Source organism: Rousettus aegyptiacus, unplaced genomic scaffold, assembly GCF_014176215.1.
Source record: "Rousettus aegyptiacus isolate mRouAeg1 unplaced genomic scaffold, mRouAeg1.p scaffold_m13_p_12, whole genome shotgun sequence".
Taxonomy (NCBI): domain Eukaryota; kingdom Metazoa; phylum Chordata; class Mammalia; order Chiroptera; family Pteropodidae; genus Rousettus; species Rousettus aegyptiacus.
Window position 1 is genome coordinate 44,056,164 of NW_023416287.1, and position 23,165 is coordinate 44,079,328.

Consider the following 23,165-nt stretch of genomic DNA (forward strand, 5'->3'; position numbering starts at 1 on the left):
CATCTTTTTGCTATTGAGTTTTATATGCTATATTTGTCCAAATTGTTCATTTCCAAAGTCTCTGTTTAGTCAGTCCTGTTCCTGCCCCACACTGTTAATGTTATATTTTTATAACATACTTTCTGACACTGTTAAGGCAAGTTCCCTGTTACATTTTGGGGGGAGGAATGGAAGGGACTAATGTGTGTTTATTTTTATAAATAAAGTTAGAATTATTTCATTAAATTGCCCCCAAATCCTTGGAATTGCTTAAGTAGGGAAAAAGTCATACCTTTACATTAAGGCTTCCTGTTGGAAATAGCTCTTCATTCAGATTTGGTCTCAGTAAAATTGTCATTTTCCTCATTTAAGTCCTATACGACTGTTAACCACTGCAACAGTGATTGTGGTATAAATTTGGAATATCCTATAGGAAAGTGAATTAGCAAAAGTTATGAAAATGTTTATTATGTTTTTGACTTAGTAATGCCATTCCTAAACAATATATGAGTTAAGATTGACAAAAGGCTTTTCGCTGTGTGAGAATTTGACTTTTGGTTTAACTTTCTAGCTGTTTCCCAGGGAACCCAATAAAGGCAGACTGTCACCTCTGTTGTTGGGCAGCATTGCTTGTGGCAGAATGTCTCCTGATTGGTAATTGTTTCTGGCTCATCTCCTGAGTACCTGATGGGCCCCCATGCTTGGGCTTCACAGAATACATTGGCTCTTGGGGTGGACATATACCTCTTCAGGGCCAAAGGAATTATCAAAAGAAATGTTTGGATCCCCTCAGGAATGAGGGTTCTAAGTCAGGGTGTGGTGTCCATGCTGGCTCTTGTGTGAACTGTTTCAAGAACAACCAGCAAGCAGCGTTCCTGTTTCAGTCCTTCTCAGTCAGGGGGTGCCAGATGTGGCTTGTAATAGTCTTGTGGGTCTGACTCTGAGAAGACCTCCCACTTCATGGTCACTGCTGTGTCCCAAGGAAATGAACCCACATATGGAAGTTCCTTACAGCATTACTTTTCTCAAATTTTTGACATATTAAATAAAAAGCAGAAATGGCTATTTCAACAGTTCACTCATAAGAATATTAGACATTAAGACTATAATGGAAACAATGATAAATATAATGTGGGAGGAACAAAATACCAGATTGTGTGCCGAGACTGTGGGACTACTGTAACGGGGAAGGACGTAGGGGACATCACAGTACATCTTCAGGTAGTTCCTAGGATTACTGTAATGGTTTTGCAGATGAGGAAAGAGGTTTGGGCATCCTGCTGTGTTGCCCAAGAGGGGTCAGCCTAACAAGATGGCACCATTGAAACTTACTAAACCAAGTTATAGAACTCCCCTTTCCCAGTCTCAAAATTAGTAACTTTCCTAAATATTTAAGAATGTCTTAGAGAAGTTGCCATTAGAGCATGAGCTCACTCTTCTTCATTCCTTGATTAAAGAGTAAAGTTTCTGCTCTGAAAAAAAAAATTTCTTTGCAGAGCTTCTCATCTTTTCATTTATTTCCTTAACTTGCCCTACTTTGGGTTTGAAATTTGTCCCAATTGTGATAATCTGTTCTCTGGCCCAACTCAAAATGTGGTACCAAACTTTGGGATGAGACTCTTAAAGCTTGGTTATGGCCGTCCCTGGGTAGGAAGATGCAGCTGTGGGACTCCACAAATAATGGGTGATTTGAGGTATACAGGAATACCTTGCTTTATTGTAGTTTGCAAATTTTTACAAATTGAAGGTTTGTGATAGCCCTGCTTCAGGCAGGTCTGTCTGCACCATTTTTCCAATAGCATTTGCTCACTTTGTTTCTGTGATATTTTGGAAATTCTCTTAGTATTTCAAACTTTTTTTTTAGTATTGGTTATGGTGATCTGTGGTCAGTGGTCTTTTATGTTATTATTGTAATTGTTTTGGGGCATTATGAACCGCACCGATATAAAATGGCAAACTGAATTGATAAATGTGTTCTGACTGCTCCACCAACTGGCCATTTCCCCGTCTCTTCCTCTCCTTGGGCCTCCCTATTCCCTGAGACACAACAGTATTGTAATTAGGCTAATTAATAACCCTACAGTGACCTCTAAGAGTTGCATATCTCTCACTTTAAATAAAAAGCTAGAAATCATTAAGCTTAGTGAAGAAGGCATGTCAGACGCTGAGAGATGTCAGAAGTTAGGCCTCTTGAACAAAGCAATTAGCCAGCTTGTGAATGCAAAGGAAAAGTTCTTGAAGGAAATTAAAAGTGTTACTCCAGTGAACACATGAATTATAAGAAAACATAAGACTTATTGCTGATGCGGAGAAAGTTTTAGTCATCTGAGTAGATCAGACCAGCCACAACATTCCTTTAAGCCAAAGCCTAATTCAGAGCAAGGACCCAATTCTTTTCAATTCCATGACAGCTGAGAGAGGTGATGAAGCAGCAGAAGAAAAGCTTGATGCTGGCAGAGGTCGATCAATGAGGTTTAAGAAAAGAAGCCGACTCCGTAAGTACAAAGTACAAGGTGAAGCAGTAAGTGCTGCTGTAGAAGCTGCAACAAGTTATCCAGAAGATCTAGCTAAGATAATTAATGAAGGTGGCTACACTAAACAACAGATTTTCAATGTAGGTGAAACAGCCTTATAGTGGAAAAAGATGCCGTCTAAGAATTTCATACCTAGAGCAAAGTCAGTGCTGGCTTCAAAGCTTCAAAGGACAGGCCGATTCTCTTGTTAGGAGTTAATGCCGCTGGTGATATTATGTGAAGCCAGTGTTCATTTACTGTTCTAAAAATTCTGGGGCTCTTTAAGACTTGTGCCAAATCTACTCTGCCTGTGTTCTATATATGGAACAACAAAGCATGGTTGACAGCACATCTGTTTGCAACATGGTTTTCTGAATCTTTTAAGCTCACTGTTGAGACTTACTACTCAAAAAAAGGATTCCTTTCAAAATATTACTACTCATTGACATGCACCTGGTCACCTACGATCTCCAATGGAGATGTACAACAATGTTGTTTTCATGCCTGCTAACACAACATCCATTCCACAGCCCATGGATCAAGGAGTAATTTCAATTGTCAAAAAAAGTATTATTATTTAAGAAATACATTTCATAAGGCTACAGCTGCCGTAGATAGTGATTCATCTAATGGATCTGGGCGTAGTAAATTGAAACCCTCTGGAAAGGAATGACCATTCTAGATGCCATTAAGAACACTTCATGATTTATGGGAAGAGGTCAAAAAAGCAACATTGACAGGAGTTTGGAAGAAGTTGATTCCAACCTTCATGGATGACTTTGAGGGGTTCAAGACTCCAGTGGAGGAAGTAGCTGCAAATGTGGTGGAAATAGCAAGAGAACTAGAATTACAAGTAAAGCCCAAATTGCTGTCATCTCATGATAAAACTTGAGTGGATGAGGAGTTGCTTCTTATGGATCAGTAAAGAAAGTGGATTCCTCAGAGAGAATGTACTCCTGGTGAAGATGCTGTGAATATTGTTGCAATGACAACAATTTGTACATGTAGTTATAAACTTAATTGATAAAGCAGTGGCAGGGCTTGAGAAGACTGACTCCAATTTTGAAAGAAGTTCTACTGTGGGTAAAATGCTATCCAAAAGCATCGTGTGCTACAGAGAGATCATTTGTGAAAGGGAGAGTCAGTCAATGTGGCAAACTTCATTGTAGTCCTATTTAAGAAACTTACCACAGCCAACCCAGCCTTCAGCAACTACCACTCTGATCAGTCATCAGCCATCAACATCAAGTCAAGACCTTCCGCCAGCAAAAAGATTATGAGTTACAGAAAGCTCAGATGGTGGTTAGCAGTTTTTTGGGATAAAGTATTTTTAAATATGATACATATATATATATATTTTATAGATATAATACCATCGCACATTCAGTATGCACTGGGAAACCAAAAAATTTATGTGACTCCCTTTATTACAGTATTCTCTTTATTGTAGTGGTCTGGAACCAGACATGCAATATCTCTGAGGGTATGCCTGTATCTCATTGCTTATTGGTGGGGAGGGGAGACCTATATATGATGGAAGACTAAAGGAAATGAGCTTTGTACAACTTGCCCTCATACTGCCTTCTAACTAGCACTAGTGGAAGCTTTATAGATACTGGGGAACTGAAATATGGTGTTTTCATAGACCAGCCATGGGCATGAGGCTTTGGATGCTAAGACACCTTGACCGTTGAGTAGGGAATAGGGCCTGGGTTAAGTGCCTAGTAAACTGTCTCTAGTCTGGCCCCATTCCCCCAGTGTTCCTGAAACCATGGAAAATGCCACTTTCCGTAGCATAGGGCTCATTATCTAATTGTGTGCTGTGGGGCAGTAATCAGGTCTAATATTTCCTTTGAGTTTGTGGTCTCTGGTGCAATACCACTGGTTGAAAGAGAACAGTTGACAGCCAAGTATCTGGAAATAGCAGGATATAGCTCAGTTACCTTGCTTATGCTTTGTGACATATTGGTTCTCTCATTGCCTCTGGACTCTGTTCTGTTATTTATTTATTCATCTCTGTATTTGGCACATGTTAAATTGATAGCAGCCAACATTTACTAACCGCTGTATTCTAGGCACTGTCCTGAGCATTTTACTCATTCAGGCTTTAACTCATTCTCAGGACATAGGAACTGTCTCCATCCCAACAGAGGTTAAATGACTTTCCCAGGAACACACAGCTAATAATAAGTAGCAAAGCCAGAATTAAAATCTGGGTAGTCTGGGATCAGCATGTGCATGATTGGGTCACTACCACTGTAGGCAGTACTATCAGCCTCATCCTTCAAAGCTAGGTGGTTAAAGTAAAACTAAAAAGTAGCTTTTCTGGGACTAGTTCTTGACTGTTTTGTTTTCCCATACTATAGAATAACACCAGGCTGTACTGAAAATACTTTTCTACTTGTTTGTATATGTAGGAGCACTTTTTTTCCCCAACTCAGCTGAAGGCAGAAGTTGGATGCTACTTGGTTATTGGTAGTCTCCTCCCCTGGTTATTTCAATGTCTGCTGAGTATAATGGGCCAAAGCTAGGGGTTTTCAGAAGGTGTAGGTGCCATCTGCAGCGGGGCGCGGTTTGCTCACATTCACTTTTGAATCCTGGATTCTGAGGAGAATCAAAGTCTTCTACTGGGGGATTCCAAACTATCTGAGGAGGAGTGCTTCTCCAGCTATCTTTAGATAAGTTGTTTGTTTTGGGGTCCAGAATTTAGCACTCCTGCTTTTTCTGAAACCTTGCTCATTTTCTAAAAGTCATTGAGTCAGGCTATGGAGACTGAGAGATAATTAGGACAGAAGCCCTGTCTTGATTAATAAATAAGTAGGCCAAGGCATGGTCATTTGTCAGACAAAGAGAGTTAAGCAAAGATTAGGCATCTTATTACAAACATATTGTCTGGTCAAGGATAGGGAGCACTACCTGAAAGGTTTTCTGGTAAAAGGTGGTCTCAAATACTTCAAAGTCAAGTATTTTTTGTGCATTAACCCATTATTTGATGATAATTCTTTACTTGGCATTGGAGATACAGTGGAGGAATAAAACTTTCTTCATGTAGATTATTAGAAAAGGGAGAAGACAAATATAATACATAAAAATGTCGAGTAGTGGTAAATGCTCTGAAGAAAAATAAGGTAAAGAGATAGAGAACAAATAGGGAGTGGTGTGCTACTTTGTACTTTAGATAAAGTGATCATCTCTGAGGAAGTGATATTTGAGCAGAGACCTGAAGGAAGCAGGACTGAGCTGAGTAAATTCAAGCATTAACCCAAATTGAACCCCCATCCAGGAGGGATAATTCATTCTCTCAAAACTACTCCCAGGGGCAGCATGGGCCTTCCATGCTGTTTTGGGGTCCAGAGTTCTGGCGACTGATACTGCTTTCGATCACAGCCCCAGATGGCAGGGAAGTAGCTAACAGGAAGACTCAGAACACATTGCTCTTGGGGCACCTAGATGTTTATTCTAAGAGAAGTGGTTCACCTTGGTGTTTCCATCCCACTCAGTACTTTCTCTTTTCTTCTTTTAGTTTAAAGGATGACCTCTAGGAAGAAAGTGTTGCTGAAGGTTATCATCCTGGGAGATTCCGGGTAAGTGTTTCTCATAAATGTGAGCTAACAAATTGGCTTGGATTTAAACTTCACCTCCTTGGAATCCATGCCCTCCGTGCTGACATTTGCTACTTCCTTCTCTAATGGCAGTGACATTAGTCTCCCTGCTATTTTGCCTGTCTTTGGGGTATAAAAGAAATTCAAATTATTCCTTGTTATGTAACTTTTTTCCTCTGATTTTTAGCATGATTTGGGAAAAAGTTTGGCTATTTGAACTCAACTAATAATAGTTTCATGGAATCCGTGTTTTCCAAGCTGGTTAGACTAGGGAGTCCTCTTTATATAAATTTGTTGCCACTGACATCATGCCTACTAGGTGTGGGTTTGGGGTCCTCTCTGTAGTATCCTTCTACTGCTATGCCTAATTTGGGCCAATATTCTAAAGAACCTGGGACTGGGGAACTGGATTCTGATCTGAGATCTGCCACAAACCAAGTAACTAACTCTTTAAAAGCTGTTAAAATTCTGTGGAAGACTTTTAAGACTTGGCTTCTGAAGTGACCTATGAAAGCCTAGACCTTACTGGAAGCTATATATTTAAAACAGTAATAATAAAATAATAATAATAATAATTGTTATTATTAATAATAATAATACAACTAGAACAACAACAGTAATAAATTCAGGTGTTCCTTCTTAATCTAAAGTTCCCTGCCCTTGCTTTAAAAAGGCAATGATTTTTCGACCCTGGCTGGTTATTTTAATCACTTGAGGAGCCTTTTAAAAGTTAGCGTTTGCCCAGACTTGGCTGTACTTAAGTTCTTTCTCTTCTCTCTCTTCTCTCTCTTTCTCTTCTCTCCCCCAAACCCCTCTTTCACTCTCTCTCTCTCTCTTACTCTCGCACATTTACTCTCCTGGTGATTCTGGTGTGCTGTGAGGATTGAATATACTACTTTTGGGCCCATGTTACCCAGACTTACTAGCCATGAAGAAGACTTTTGCATTATTTTCAGCCTGCCCTAACTAACTTCATCACCAGGAAAATCACACATTGTCTCTTGCTTAAATTTCTTACTAAATGAAAAGCGTCTCTGGAGGAGCATACTTTAAGGTAGATCTGATTTGGTGGAATATTGGTGCTTTTTCTGCTTCAGATTTGAAACTTCGAAGCAGCAGGTTAGTTGACTGGCATATATGTCTCCCAAAGCCCAGCGCTTTCTCATGTTATCACTTTCTTGGACTAAATATTAACCACTAAATGGAGAGACACCCAAGACAGCAGAGATATTTCTGAAGTAGTAGAGCAGTCTTACTGCTGAAGCTTCTTATAGAAGTTGAGTATTTGATGGCATCCTTCTGGGAGGCGGGGCTGAGGCGGGGGAGGTGGGGCGGCAGTTCTACCATCTGAGTTTCCTGTATCAAAACTCAAAAGCAGCTTTTAACATCTGGTCCACTTCTGTATCCTGTATTTTTGTCCCAGAGGAAAGTACAGCCTTTAATGAGTAGTACTTGGAAGATTGCTAGCTGCTCTTTGTTGCGAGGGCAGTTTCTTGTTCTTTGCAACAGTCAAGTTCCTCAGAGCTGTAGGCATCAGAATCAGTTTTCCCTCCCTTCCTAGTTGATTTCTACTTATGGTTTTTCTCCAATTTCAGAGTCGGTAAGACATCACTTATGAACCAGTATGTGAACAAGAAATTCAGTAATCAATACAAAGCCACAATAGGAGCAGACTTTCTGACAAAGGAGGTGATGGTGGATGACAGACTAGTTACAATGCAGGTAAGCCACGTCTCAACTTGGCCAGCTAGGCCTTGTTCAGTCATTCAGTCTTAACCCTTTGTCATGCTTAGGCATTTTCCTTCCCTGTTCTTTAAATCCCACTATTATATTCATGTTGCCAGATAAAATACAAGACATCAAATATTTCCCAAATATAGCATGAGACATACTAAAAATTTAACTGGACTTTCTGTTTTTTGTTGTTTGGGGTTTTGTGGTGTTGTTTTTTGTGTTTTTTTGGGGGGGGGTGTTTTTTGTTTGTTTTTTGCTAAATTTGTTAACCTATAGGTCCCTGTCTGGTGTCTTCAAAATGTCCACCTTGTCCCTTTCTTAATATCCTTGTGTAGTGTTTTTGGCCAAAAAAATCTTTGTGTCTCTCTTAGGTTCTTACAGCAGCCATTGAAGTAGTTTCCCTAATTTTCTGGCTTCTTATAATTTATCCTATCTGTAGCCACCAGAGTTGTATTTATTTTAAGCCAATCTGTTTTTTTCATATATCAGTTTAATCTTTTAGAGGCTTCCCTTTGAATAGTTAGGATAAAACAGAGATTCCTTTATATGGCTTTTCGAAAGCCTTTTGGCTAACAAAATATTTTTCACTTTTGCCAGTTCATCCAAATCATGTGCTGCTCTTACAAACCTGTCCTTGCATGTGACTGCTTCCAGTAAGGCCCTTTTGTTGCATATGCACTTATCCTGAAGTCTCTGACTTTTAGCCCAGGCATTGTCTTTTGAAACACGAACCTCCATAGCAGCTGTTCCTTTCCATATTAAAATGACATCCCTGGGTGACTAAGCCTCTAGAGACAAAATTCTAACCCCATTGTAGTACAAGCAAGCACTAGACTCAATGAAATGTTTGACTGATACAAGTTACAGGTGGAAGTTTTTATATGTGTTGATCTCAAGTTGTGACATGCACCTGGAGGATAAGGACTCTTGACACTTCGTTTACTCACACATCCAGGACAGAGCTGATATGGATTTCCCTTCCTTACCTCCCCCACACATACACACAGATGTTCAAAATATAACCAAAGTTTAAAGAAGCCAGGCTTAAGAAAAGGAAATTTCCAGATTACAGGAAAGAGAGGGAACTGAGAGCTAGTGATAAGCTTAGGGGCTCCTGCAGTGGTGATTTTCAAATTTATAACAGGGACTAGAGCCTTAACAATCATCAGAGACAATAAATGTAGAGGATTTAGAATGAGAATCCTCTTGAACACACGTGCATGGACACAGGTCCTTGGACAGTTGTGAAAGCAGGACAAAATACCTCAACCAAAGGAAGTGGCAAAGCTTGTGTGTGAAGTATAGGCTTGGGGCTTCGCCTCCTTCGTTGAAGAATCTCAGTCCCATTATGCTAATGTGTAGATTCTGAGTTTATAACAAATCTGTGGAAGCATTTAACAAATACCTGTCACTCATGGCAAAAAAAACAAAAGATAAGACTATTCTGTGGGGATGCTTATAACCCCCAGAGAGAAGAGGAGCTCATACCCACATGAGGAAATAACAGACCACAAAAAATGTACACAATGACTAGAGACTTTTGAAAAAGGAATAGAAACCATAAGGAAAACGGATACTATAAAAAATGAGGATATGGAAAACTTAGAACTTCAAGAAGTGAAAAAATAGTCATTGAAATAAACTAAATGAACAGTGAAACGAGATTAAACACAGCGGAAGAAAACAGTAAACTATAAGAACTGAGCATACTACCTTGAAGAAAACTCAAAACTGCAGAACACCAAAAAGCAAAATCATAAGAGCAGCTAGAGAGAAAAGACAAATTGCTTATAACAGAACAATAGAAGGATGAATTCTCAGCAGCAACAGAAAGCAGAGGGAATGGAATTCCTTTAGGGTGCTGGGGTAAAGTACCATCTGAAGATTTTATTTGTGTACCAACCAAACTGAAAGCTGCTTCCTGTACCAGGAGAAACAGACCGGTAGAACTAATCTGTGGTTTTGCTAGTGAGCTGATTCAGAAGTCAGAGCCTAGCCCCTCCTAGGTTGAGGCATTATGCTAGATCCCCAAATGCACTGCTAAGGTGCGACCTCAGACAGAGTGTTGCACTTCTGGAGTAAACACCTTCTGGAGAACCACAGCACACTGATTGGAGTCTGGAATGAGTGGGAAAGAGAATGTGTTCCTGAGAGGTCGAAACAAAAGCCTGGCCCTTGTGCTTTTGCAGCCAATTTTTTAAAGACTAGAAGAAAATGAAAACCCACCTCTGGACAAAGACATCATCATCCTAGATTTTGAGGAATCCTCACATATTTTTCATGGGCTTTTAGCAGCCCATGAAAAGATCATCCAAATAAGAAAATAAGGCAAGAACCAGTGGAAATGGTAATTTTAGAATTTTTTTTTTATATTTAAAGAAGATAATCTTATAAATCTGCAGAGAAGAAACTAAACAGGTGGTATAGATTAACAGAACTTCTAAAATTGAAATACATAACCAAAAATTGGAAATTCAGAGAGTATTTTTAGCAACAGATAAAATACACCAGAAGAGGGTTGAAAGGAAGACTGATGAGAAATATGAGAGAGGTAAAAACAAGATTCAATGAGTAGGATGGACCTATTTTTAGGCAATCTTAACAACACAGAGAATAGATCAAAGATAATATTTGCCAAGAGTTTTTCAAAACTGATGTGACACCAGTGCACAGATTCAGAAAGCCCAAATTCCAAGAAGGATACATTTTTTAAAAATCTGCATTGAATCACAATGAAGTTCCAAAACAAAACAAAAAATCTTGAGCCAGAGGAAAAAGGATGACCTTGAATGGAGCAGCAGTGAGGTTGACTGTTAGCAGTTAGGTTGACAGCTGAAAGGCCATGGAATGTATTATCAAAGAAACTATGAGCATGGCATTTTGTCCCTACTGAAAATATCCTCCAAGAATGAAAGCATACATACTTAAGTTCAAGTGGCGAAAATTCTAAAGGATGTACTTTAGGCAAGAGGAAAGTGATTTCATTTGGAAAAGTCTGAGATAAGATAAACTGAGATATCCATGTGTCAATTTTTAGAATTATGACTCTAATATTAAGAGCACATAACTGCCAAACTAGTATAAGGAAGCCAGGAATGGAACTGTGTGATTTAATATGTAGGGGAAGAATAGTGACTATTTCGGGTTTTTAAAATTTCTTATATTGTTCTGGAAGAAGCTAGAAATTAATATTAAACATTAGATAGAATCAAGTACTCATGAAAAATTTAAAGGTAACTTGTTATGAAGCCATAGTAATTTAAATGGTATGACACTGTCACAGAAATAAATCAAGGGAACAGAGAGCACAGAAACAGGGCACACCTAGGTGGACACTGGATAGAGAGCTGATTTTGAAAAAGACTAGGGAAAGGAGGAGGAATCACACAGTAAGCAAGGTTGGGCCACTGGCTTTGCATTGAGGTGGGGAGTAGCCAGAGGGTTCAAGACCTGAATGGCAAAAATACAAAATGAAAACTTTAAAAATGAAAATAGGGAGGGTTTTTTTTTTTTTAACCTTAAGCTTTTAAAATAGAGAAAGCACAAATCATAAAAGGTTAAAGATTGATAGTAGACTACATTAAACGTATGAATAACAAGATTCCCAAATAATGAAAACAAACCATAGACTAGGAGACCGCCTAAGTGGATAATTGAATAAAGACATCAACAGGCAGCTCTCAGAAGAAACCATAATGTCTGGTGGCTTGACTTCAGGCAATTGCAAATTTAAAAAGCTAATGGGGCAGGCTAGTGCCTTCTTAGGCACAGAGGACTCTTGCTTGATTTTTCCCTTCCTCCTTTCCTCCCTTGCTCCTTATTAAATGATGCTGTTTGGGAAAATTCTTCTGTTGTGTGGCTTAAAGAATCTCCATGGTCATGTGACTCAGAAAACTTCTGTAGCTGATCAAATAGTGTTTAAGAAAGTGGATTATGAATGCATCTGGGATGTCAGCCCTGGCAGGGCAGCGTCCAAGGGCTGCTTGCTGTGTTGTGAGACCATAGTGTGCTGCCATGGCCAGGAGAGGTAACAGAAGGACTGCAACAACCCCCCAACTAGCTCTCTGGATACATATATGATTAAGGCGGTTGATGTCACCAACTCTTCCATCATGAGCATTAGATTCGATTACATGGAGGACCTACAGCATGTTGAAAAAATAATGCTATGCAAGTATCATACATAAAAAACGACTGTTTAAGAGAGACTTGGTAAACTTGAAAATTTGCAGAAAAGCCTATTGGAAATAATTTCACGTGGGACTATCACAGACAAGGTATCATTGCTTTTGTACTACTTAAGAAATCTTACATATTTGTTAAGTAATTTTCCTGAAATAAGAGAGAAGGAAACCTGGTCCAAGCCTTTAAGACAGCACTGTCTTCTCTAGAACTAAAATTATACTTAAAGTAAAATAAAATTTAGTATCTTACTTCAGTATAAAGTATCATTTGAAATTGTTGATTCTAAGCAGCAACAAATATTTAATCATTAGTAGAGCTATAAGGATATAACATTTTAGAAGCAGAAAGTCCATCATGTAGAAAAAACTGCAGATAACTCAGACAACCAGGGAATAAAGTGTATATTTAGATAGTAGAGTACCATATAGTTTTTAACTTTGGGGAAAGAAAGGAGATAAGTTGCAAAAAGGTATACATACTCTTTATGTGTAAGACAAATTTTCAGGAGCTATTTACTTTTGGGAAAGATAGAAAGGGAATGCTGTGAGGAAGGGTTAACTGTTCCTTTAAATGGCAGTGTTAGTATTTGTTACATCAGAGAAGTGGGTGTATTTTGAGTATAGAAAATAAAATATTTCAATTAAAATATTAAAAATTGTAAAAGATCACAGTCAGCCATAGAACTGTTCTAAGTTTGAACTTAAATTAATTTTGCAAAGTTGATAAGAATAACTCCCCAACTTGTCAACTTTTTAATTCCATACTTTGCCTTTTCTGTGCATCTGAGTTCCAGATACCCATTTGGTTCCATCCAAGAGTTTTTACATAGTTCTTCTGGGATTCTATCCTAAAGAGGCAATCTGAAATACAGAAAAGGCTCTGCGCCTTAATGTTTATTATTGAGTTACTTATAATTATGGAAAATTGGCAGCAATATTTTTATAAAAAACAAGAATGAAGTTGTTTACTGTCTTTATTTGCTGATATTATTGAGCATTAGTAAAGATGTGAGCTGTTTCTGGGGCGAGAGCTGTGTTTGGTGGGGCAGAGAGGAGTGATATGAGAGTGTGTGGTATAAGGTTTCATCTACATAGAAACCCTATAGTGGGTACCTAGAATAAGACATGAGCTACTGAAGATGGTTTCTGGGAAGGTGTCAAGTATTATTTTGCTTTTGCTTATCCAGATTACATAATATCAATGTTACATCTCTAATGAAAGATATTTTCTTAAATTTGTCCAAGCCTAGATTTAAATTTTTCTTTTCTACTTTCTTTTTATAAGAGTAGTTGTCTCTTTCTACTTTCTTTACTGTATGACCAAGTCCTTTATTTCCTCTTCACCTTGATCCCCTTTTAATGAAAAAAGGCTCACTTTTCTACTACAAGAGATAACATATTTAGTGTAGAATGTTGGGGAAAAAAATAGAAAAGCACCTTTCCATCTAGCCACAGCCATCAGGTAAGCCAAGATGGGCGCAAGTACATCCAGGAGCTATGGAGGAAGAAGCAGTCCAATATAATGCTCTTTCTTCTTAGAGTGTGCTGCTAGCAGTACCACCAGCTCTCTGCGCTCCACAGGGCCCCATGCCCCACCCGGCCCAATAAAGCGGGCAGGCTGGGATGCAAGGCCAAGCAAGATTATGTCACATATTGGTTTTGTGTGTGCTGTGGTGACCGCAAATGCCCAGTTCCTAAGAGCGTGACCTGCGGCAGGCCTGTCCATCACAGTGTTAACCAGCTAAAGTTTGCTCGAAGCCTTCAGTCTGTTGCCAGGAAGCGAGCTGGACACCACTGTGGGGCTTTAAGAGTCCTGAATTCTTACTGGATTGGTGAAGTTTCCAACTATAAGTTCTTTAAGGTTATCCTCATTGATCCATTCCATAAAGCTATCAGATGGAATCCTGACACCCAGGGGATCACCAAACCAGTTCACAAGCACAGGGAGATGCAAGGGCTGATGTCTGTAGGCCTCAAGAGCCGTGGCTTTGGAAAGAGCCACAAGTTCCACCATACTATTGGTGGTTCTTGCCATGCAGCTTGGAGAAGGCGCAATACTCTCCAACTACACTGTTGTCACTAATAAAGTGTTTGTAAAATGCTTACATAATAAAAAATTTCGGACAGTCAAAAGAAAAAAAAGAAAAACAAAGGCATACATCACCAGCAGTCCCTCTACTGGTTATCTACTGTCTGTCAGTAGAGATCCAGTTTCGAGTAAGTGTATGAACTTTGCTTATTATATTGAGGACAGGTAGCATTTAGTCCCCTACTCTGCTGAGAGGCAGATAGAATAATTAGATTTGAATTTGCCTTTATTGCACTTCGTCCTTATATCTAAGCCATCATCACATCCTTCTGGCTCTGTCTGAGTGGCTACCCAGTGGTTTGAGCATTTGTATGCTACACAAGGACATTCGTGACAGTCTCCTAACTCCATTCCTGAAATCAGGGCTGACTTCCATGGCCAATAAGATGTGTCCTAATTTGGAAAGGTTCGTCCCAAAGTGAGTAGTATATGTATTAGTTGGAGTTGTCTGGGAATGGAATGGGCTGCCAAGGTCAGGCTCCCTGCTATCAGAGGTATAGCCAAGAGTCTAGTCAACTGCATCGTCATGTATTACTGATTGTGGAAGGCCATGTACATCAGAGGAGAAGGCTTAGATGGGCTTTACAGAGCTGTCCTCATAGGAGCAAACCTTAGGCTTCTGGGAATTATTATTTAACAGAAAGCCGAGATGAGCTGTCTGCCCAGAACTGACACTGGTAACCAGAGTAGCCCTTTCCAACATGCCTTTGGCCTGGGCTATTCTTGGCTGATCTGAGAGCGAGAGCTCAGCCTGTGTGGTAGCATTGCTTTATTGAAGCTTCTTTAAAGAATTTTAATGCTGCTGTTTCCAGCCTTCCAGGTAGTGTTTAACTTCTGGCTTTGTTCCTTTTTTGCCACTGAGTCATTTGACTCCTTTTGGAGGACATTTGGGTAGGTATTGGGTTTAGAACATCATGCGCTTTGTTTCTCTTGGTAGTCATGAAGAAATGCAGATCCCATAATACTGTCTTGTCCCACATTTTTGCCTTTGTGCATATTTACTTATTCTAACCAAGCATCATACCCACATTTTGTGTAATGAGACTTCGCCTACCTGAACTGGAAGTCTGTGGCCTGAGTGCACTTGATATGTTCCCCAAGTGTTCTGGATCACAAGCAAGCAGCGTAGACTGACTGCCTGAGAAGGGCTTCACAGAAGAGCTCGACTCTCCTGCAAAATCTGATTCTGAATATAAAACTAGTGGCCCAGGCCATGCTTCATTTTGGTCTGAAACCTGGGTCTTGGGGCAAGTTGGCTGGCCATTTGGACATAAAGTTGAATTTTATTTGGGTTATGAGGCTGGTTCAAGTTCTCATATTGTTCTGAACCTTCTTCCTGCAAACAGACAGTGGATCCAACAGTTGAAGACCCATGTCACTGGAAGTAACTGCATGCTGCTTCAGATCCAAGCACTCTTTTAAACCCAGTGGCTTGCTGGGGGCTGTGGGCTTCTCACAGCACTAGTCATCTCTCCATGCTGACCAGCATGGTTCTGTTAGGGACTTAGGACAGTGAGGAAATCCATTCTTGCTCTTAAACCTAGCATGGCAATAAACGATGTGAAGTTCTTTGAGTTGGTCACTAGTACCTGGTGTTCTTTTGGTTAAGAGCTGACTTTCATCTGTGCTCTAGAATGTGTTTTCATCTTTTTCTTTATCTCTCTGTCACAATTTTTCTCTTTGTTTTTTCAAAAGAAAAATAAAATACTGATTTTTTTTTAGGTAAACTATATACAGTAAAATGGATAGATTTATATATATATGTATAAGTTCAGCGAGAAATCACCTCTCTATAATTTCATCACCTTCAGAAAGTTCCCAGAATACATAAATGTTAAGTTTATAGTGTGAATTTTACATAAACTATCTACCAATGTGACCCACCTGGATCAAGGTAAAAAAATTTTCTAGCACCCTAGAATTCAGACTCAGCATCACCCCTAATAGACATGCATACTCACATATGTACTATTTGTCAGGGTTATTTTAGATGCTCTGGTGATGAAATCTGTTTCCTAAATTCTGAAGTTGCCTGTCTGAGTTGCCCACTAATCCATCGCATTGTCTCCAGCATTCCACCATTCCTGGTCCTCTGACTCCAAGGAATAAATGTTTTGTCTCTTACAGATCTGGGACACGGCAGGACAAGAACGGTTCCAGTCTCTTGGTGTGGCCTTTTACAGAGGCGCAGACTGCTGTGTTCTGGTATTTGATGTGACTGCCCCCAACACATTCAAAACCCTTGATAGTTGGAGAGATGAGTTTCTCATCCAGGCCAGCCCTCGGGATCCTGAAAACTTTCCCTTTGTAGTGTTGGGAAATAAGATTGACCTCGAAAACAGACAAGTAAGTGCCAAAGTTGGTGGGAATCATAAAATGTGGAAGCTTATGAACCTATCTTCATGTCATTTCTGGCTATTGAATCATGAAAGGACCTTTTAAAAGTGACAGCTATATTTGAGATGACAGGCACTGTTTCTAGCTTCGATTGGTATAAAGCCACATGCCTCAAGGACCGATATCCAGTGTATCTGTGTCCCCTGTGATGGGGGAAGGGGAAGACATAGCTAATGAGTTACCTGCCCAGCCCTTGGAATGGGGCCTTGCTCCCTAACCTGGTAACGGTATGCCATTTTGGCTTCTCCTGTCGCAAAACAGGGACAGTTAGGTCTGCAGTGGCATTCCCTTTCAAGTCATGCCATCAAAGCAGCAAGTCCATTCTGAAGCTACCTGTACTGGTTGGCCACTCATCTTGGTCCATCCCAGTGAAACGATTTGACTTAAGGCCGTGTAGTATTCTGCATGTCGGTCTTTTGGATTTAAAGGCAGAATTGAATTTAAAGCCTAGTTCATGTTGGGAATGTTTCTTAGAGTCTGAATCTTCACTCATATAACAATAATATTTGGATCAGATAACAGTATACAATGTAAGCCCTGGCACCCAGGAGGAGCTTGGGAAATGGTGGCTTTCTAGTTGTCGCATCGTTATTTTCCTCTCCTATTAGAGACAATTGCTTCTAAGGTATGTGTGAATTCTAAAGGTTCTGTGTTAAGCCTAGAACTACCTTCAGTCTAGCTGCCTTTGAGGAGCTGGGCCCTGGAGACCTGGTTTAAATTCTCATGTTACCCCCAGCTGGCTGTGACTTTTGGGCCATTGCTTTTGTCCTCTGGGCCTCAGTTTTCTTTCTGCATTTGAAAGGAGGGAATTAGATTTTATTATTCTCAAGTGCTTTCCCAGTGCATCAGGGACCTGTCTGGATCTTCATTGGTGCAGAAGATCGCTTTGAGCTTTGAGTAAAAATTGCTCTGGTTTACTTTTAAGTAGCATTTCTCTTGGGAGTATATACTCTTTCTTAATTATAGCTAGGTTTATTTCTGACCATTGATCTCATTTTCTCCCTTTTCTAAGAGACTTAGTCCTTCTCTCATGCCTGAAAATGGCCTAGGCTAGGGAAAAGAATTAGGATATGAAAGGTGAGGGTGTTGTTGAGAGCTGCAGAATTCTGTGACACTTGGGTGTATAGCACAGGTGAGGTAACATTGGCAATAATAGGGAAGGGACTGTAAACCTTAAGAGCAAGCCGTCAGGCATTTCCTGTGCCAGGACCTCTGAGATCACAAGAGAGAGGATTCATTTCTTCCTGGGCTGGCTTCTTTTTCCCTTCACAAGCTGCTTTTATGTATAGCTAAGGGTTAAAAGCTATGGGATGTAGACAGAGAACAGGCTTTGGGTAGCCAACAGGGTGATCTTTGACAGGTCTGCAGGTCTCTCTCCACTCCCCACCCACCCTCATTTAGGAAATCTTCCTCACCCATGCTACCTACAAATTAGGGGCAATGATCTTTTCTGGGAAGAATTGAGTCAGTGCTGGCTGCTTATCTTATGAACACACATGCCCCCTGCTTCCTCTTTCAGGTGGCCACGAAGCGAGCACAGGCCTGGTGCTACAGCAAAAACAACATTCCCTACTTTGAGACCAGTGCCAAGGAGGCCATCAACGTGGAGCAGGCCTTCCAGACAATTGCACGGAATGCACTTAAACAGGTGGGTCTTCCCAGCTGTCTGGCTCCCCCTGGTGATTGACCATGACTCAGCCAGCGCCTGCCTGGCTTCTTTATTTTTAATCATCTTTCCTAGCTGATGCTCTTTTCTGTATCACCAGAAAAACCTGTGTGTTTATCTGGGAAGGTAATGGCACATTATGCTAAAGCTTCTAGAAATCCACTTGTTTATGAATAACCTAAACATTGCAGGGACAGTGAGGACTTCAGCTGAGGCTTCCCTGTTTGAGCATGTTTATTCTTTTTGTATGCTGTTAGGAGATCAGGCCACTAGTAGGCCCCTCGTTGGATTGCTCTTGTTTATGGAGGGGATAGACTTGAATTCAGATGTCAGCTCAGCTACCCTATCTAGATTTTTATCTTTGTAAGATGATAATACCGGCTTTGCATGGTGGTTTGCAGATTAAACGAGACTGACTTTTATCAGGCTTATAAATGGTTATGTTTGATCATCAGAAAGGTTAACCAGAAATTCTAGGAATTATATTCCTTGAATAAAATTTTCCTGTATTTTCTTTCTTGTGTTGTTTACCTTTGTTCTTCTTTCTTGTGTTGTATACCTTTGTTCATAGAAAAAAGGTCCTTGTTGACATGTGGGAGTTGAAGCCTTTTTTGATTTAGCAGTTTTATTAGGACCAGTGAGCTAAGGCAAGTCATGAGGCATTGTCAGTTGTCTGTGGTGGTCAGACATGAAGGGCAGGGGCATGGGGTACGTGTCAAAGGTGACGTACACATCATCAGGAATGTAGAGTACATTTGGGGGAGCTCATGGTAATTATAAAGGGCCAGGTGGGTTTTGCTAGCTCCAGGAAAGTGTATAGAAGGTAGAGGTTCTCAGCAAAACAGGACATCTCATCTGGATTTGTGGGCAGGGAGATTTTTGGAATGGGTTCTTACAAGGACTGGGGACTGCACAAGTGTTCATAATGAAAGGGGACAGCCCTACCTAATGAAGACTTGGTCCACCCAAAATGCCAGGAGAGTTCCCGCTGAGAAACACTGATGCAGTGAGAAGGAACTGACCAAGATACAGACTCAAGGCCTTTTTGTCTTCCTTTTTTCCCCTACTTTTAACCCACTCTCACACTTAGATTAATAACCTAGTATGTTTTTCTTAATGGTCATCTAATTGTATGCAAATCTGTGTATGGGGAGTTGTTTTCCACCGGTTCCCTATTGACTTTCTCCAAATATTGCTGTCCCTAAAGCCTATTATTATAATACTTTTATTTCTACAAGCTTAGCCTCCCAGGAGTAAGATTGTTAGATTGAAAGGTATGTGTATTTTTAAGAAACAGCACCACATCACTTTCCCCAAGGGTAGTAATATTTCAGTTCCCACTAGCAATGCAAGTTTTCTTTTTTCTTAACCTCCCTATCAGCAAGTGGTGGGCATCATCTGTAACTCTGCTGATACTCTGCCAATCTTTGGCTCATCTCTGCTGCAGATAGCCAGTATATAGTACTTGCCAGGGCACCTGTCCTTATCGTGAGCTTTTTGTAAAATGAAATCAGCTTTACCTGTATTGTGATTTTTCCAACTGTGTGTATGTGTCTGTCTGTCTCCCCCCGCCACCGACCCCCCCTAACCCCCGCCCCCCCTCTTCCGCATTTCCCCTGTCCTCCTTTGGCCATAGAAAAAAAGTATTTTTAGTTGGATAAATTTCTGGGTATCTTGTGTTTAGATTATGTGTTGTCTAATTCAACTGGCTTCTCTTTTTTCTTTTTTCTTATTAAAAATTACTGGGGTGACATTGATTAATAAAATCAAATGTTTCAAGCATGCAATTCAACAATACATTGTATATATATTACATTGTGCATTCACCTCCCAAGTTTAGATTTCCTTCCGTCACCTTATATTTGACCTCTTTTATCCTTATCTACCTCCCCCCTCTCCTCTGGTAACCACTAATCCACAGTCCGTGTCCATGAGTCAGTCTTTTTGTCATATTTATTGCTTTCAGTTTCATATGCTACATATGAGAGAAGTCACGGTTTTCAACTTTTTCTATCTGACTCATTTCACTTTGCATGATTATCTCAGGATCCATCAATGTTGTTGCAAATGGCAGTATTTCATCTTTTCTTATGGCTGAGTCATATTGCATTGTACTTATATACCACATCTTCTTTATCCAATCTTTTATCAGTGAATACTTAGGTTGTTCCCATGTCCTAGCCACTGTGAATAACGCTGCTATGAACATCGGGTGCATATATCTTTGTGAATGAATGTTTTCAGGTTGTTTGGGTAAATACTCAGAAGAGAGATTGCTGGATAATATGGTAATTCAATTCTTAGTTTTTTGAAGAATCTCCATGCCTTTTCCATAGTGGTTGTACCAATTTATATTTCCACCAGCAATGTATGAGGGTTCCTTTTTCTCTGCAACCTCTCCAACACTTGTTATTACTTGCCTTGTTGATGATAGACATTCTGACAGGCGTGAGATGGTATCTTATTGTAGTTTTGATTTCATTTCCCTAATAGCTAGTGAGGTGGATCATCTTTTCACATGTCTGTTGGCCATTTGTATTGAGACAAATGTTTGTTCAGGTCCTCTACCCATTTTTTAATTGGATTGTTTTTCTGTTGTTGAGTTCTATGAGTTCTTTATTTTGGATATTAAGCCATGTTACCACAGGTGTTTGCCAATATATTCTCCCATTTGGACAGTTCCCTCTTTGCCTTGTTGATGATTTCTTTTGCTGCGCAGAAGCTTTTTAGTTTGATTTAGTCCCATATTTATCTTTGCTTTTACTGGAATTTATTCTGACTTCCAGCAGGAAATAGGAACTCATCTTTTTCTTTCAGAGGAATAGCCAGTTTCAAATATTAGTAGCTAGTGGTGAAATAAACCATTTCTCCCAGCAAGTTGAAACATTACCTTTGTTATATTAGATGTTCATGTATATTGGGGCTCTATTTTTTGTCTCCCTAGTCTGATCTAACTTGATAAGGCAAGTCCGTGGTCCCTAAGCCACCAGCTTGTGATCTGGTGTAGAGAATGAGTCAGCTTCTGTTATGACTGCTCAGTGTCAACTGTTGCTGTTCCTGCTGAATTTCTCTGTTCACACTGTCCTGGAATTATCACAAAACCTTTCTTCCTCTTGCTCAGTCTTTGAGGGTTGAGTGCCTTCTGCCATAGCCATCCGTTTACTACAGGGTCTGTCCCCACGCCCTACCCACTATACCCGGGTGAAAGTGTGTCACCAAGGGTCAGACCTGAGCATAGGAATTCCCTCATGCCCTGAGTAACAAACCTTTTTCTCTCTCCCTGCCCAGGAAACAGAGGTGGAGCTGTACAATGAATTTCCTGAACCCATCAAACTGGACAAGAACGACCGGGCCAAAGCTTCAGCAGAAAGCTGCAGTTGCTGAATGGGCAATGAGAGCAGAGCACGGAGTCCTTCACAAACCAAGAACACACTTAGGCCTTCCAACATAAATCCCTTCTCCTCTTCTCAACAAAGCATAAAGTGATTTCTCAGACCCAGTTGCCAAAAGAAACCCCACCAAACATACTCACCCCTCCATACAACACACATACAGATCTGATACAAGCAGGCAGACTCCAGTCACAGGCCTGTGAGCTCTATCAGGGTCTGCCCACCTATCACATCAGCCCTCGTATAGCAGCACGACAGGCCAGCTGTAGAAATCGTTCTGGTGTAGAGTCGGCATCGGAAGCTTATTCTTTTTGTCCACCAGAGAGGGAGAACTGTTTACAGTTAATCTGTGTCGGATTGGTTATCTTAATTTTTTTTAATGGTCTCGTGGTCTTTTTACTCCCACATCCCCATTCCCCTCTTGTGAAGGCTACCACTTGGGAAGGCTGGTGCCCCATGCTTCATTACAGGCTCACACCCAGTCTGATCAGGCTGAGTTTTGTATGTATCTGTTAATGCTTGTTACTTTTAACTAATCAGATCTTTTTACAGTATCCATTTATTATGTAATGCTTCTTAGAAAAGAATCTTAATAGTACATGTTAATATATGCAACCAATTAAAAATGTATAAATTAGTGTAAGAAATTCTTGGATTATGTGTTTAAGTCCTGTAATGCAGGCATGTAAGATGGAGGGTTGAACACTGTCTGGATTGCAGAATGTTAGCAACTCATTTCAGAAATCCAGCTAGAGGCAGTATTCTGTACAGTAAACACAAGAATTATGTACACCTTTTATCAAAGACTTAAGAGCCAAAAAGCTTTTCATCTCTCCAGGGGGAAAACTGTCTAGTTCCCTTCTGTATCTAAATTTTCCAAAAGGTTGATTTGCATAATACAGTGGTGAATGCAGTAGATAAATGGCTGTTGTTAAAATTCTTGTTTTTCCTTTTTTTCTTGCTCCACACTTTGAAACTCCCCTATTACATCAGCATCCTACTTAGAAGAGGAAAAGGAAAATCCTAACAGATCTGTCCTAGTGATTTACCTTTGTTCTAGAAGGCACTCTTTTCAGGGTTGTGGTATCCCTTAGGTTAGCAAACCTTTTTCTCCTTTTTCCCACCTCTCGAGCATTGCCCATTATTAATTAACCTGATTCTTTGGTGTGGAATTCTGGCAGTCCTTCCCCCTTCCTAGGGTCTGCCCCTGCATTCGAGCTTGTTTAATGGAGCATTTCCCCCTTTTCCAAAGGTCTGCGTTCTAGGGTGTGGGCCAAATTCTTTCTGTAAAGAGATGAACCTGATGCCAATAAAATGTAACAAGAGCAAAGATCATCTGCCTTTGCCCTGTCTTTTTTCATTCTTCCAGACCTTTGGCTCAGTAGACACCATGTTAGCTAATAATAACCAATGCTTTATCAAGCAAAATAGCCCTCTATAACTGTGCATGTATGGTGCTTTGAGGCAGAAAGGCCTTCTCATGTCCAATGCTGCAGTACCTGTCCCTACTTTGTTCCTGTTTTTTATCTTAATCACAGTATTGGAGAGGGGCGCACTCTGAATGGAGAACACATTGTCTTTCCCCTTAGAGGAGCAGCCACAAACTACT

At 40.2% G+C, this 23,165-nt stretch overlaps 2 protein-coding genes and 1 pseudogene across 3 annotated transcripts in view; all 3 read left to right on the plus strand.

Annotated features, from left to right (window-relative positions):
- The window catches only part of RAB7A (RAB7A, member RAS oncogene family), a 74,504-nt gene extending 51,613 nt beyond the window's left edge, over positions 1–22,891 (plus strand). Inside the window, exons 2-6 of the mRNA XM_016118382.2 lie at positions 6,016–6,076; positions 7,690–7,816; positions 16,229–16,447; positions 18,018–18,146; positions 21,453–22,891. Coding sequence (XP_015973868.1) covers positions 6,024–6,076; positions 7,690–7,816; positions 16,229–16,447; positions 18,018–18,146; positions 21,453–21,548 — 624 coding nt within the window. The 5' untranslated portion in view covers positions 6,016–6,023 and the 3' untranslated portion in view covers positions 21,549–22,891. The remainder of the gene's footprint in view (positions 1–6,015; positions 6,077–7,689; positions 7,817–16,228; positions 16,448–18,017; positions 18,147–21,452) is intronic.
- LOC107497030 lies at positions 7,827–13,464 on the plus strand (annotated as a pseudogene). Its single transcript, XR_001593708.2, has one exon. The product of XR_001593708.2 is annotated as an ATP synthase subunit s, mitochondrial-like (transcript).
- LOC107497006 (60S ribosomal protein L15-like) lies at positions 12,552–14,125 on the plus strand. The gene is given in 2 exon segments (XM_036229556.1): positions 12,552–12,556; positions 13,462–14,125. Coding segments are annotated over 2 exon segments (639 nt in total). The 3' UTR covers positions 14,096–14,125.
- Positions 22,892–23,165: the final 274 nt, after the last annotated feature.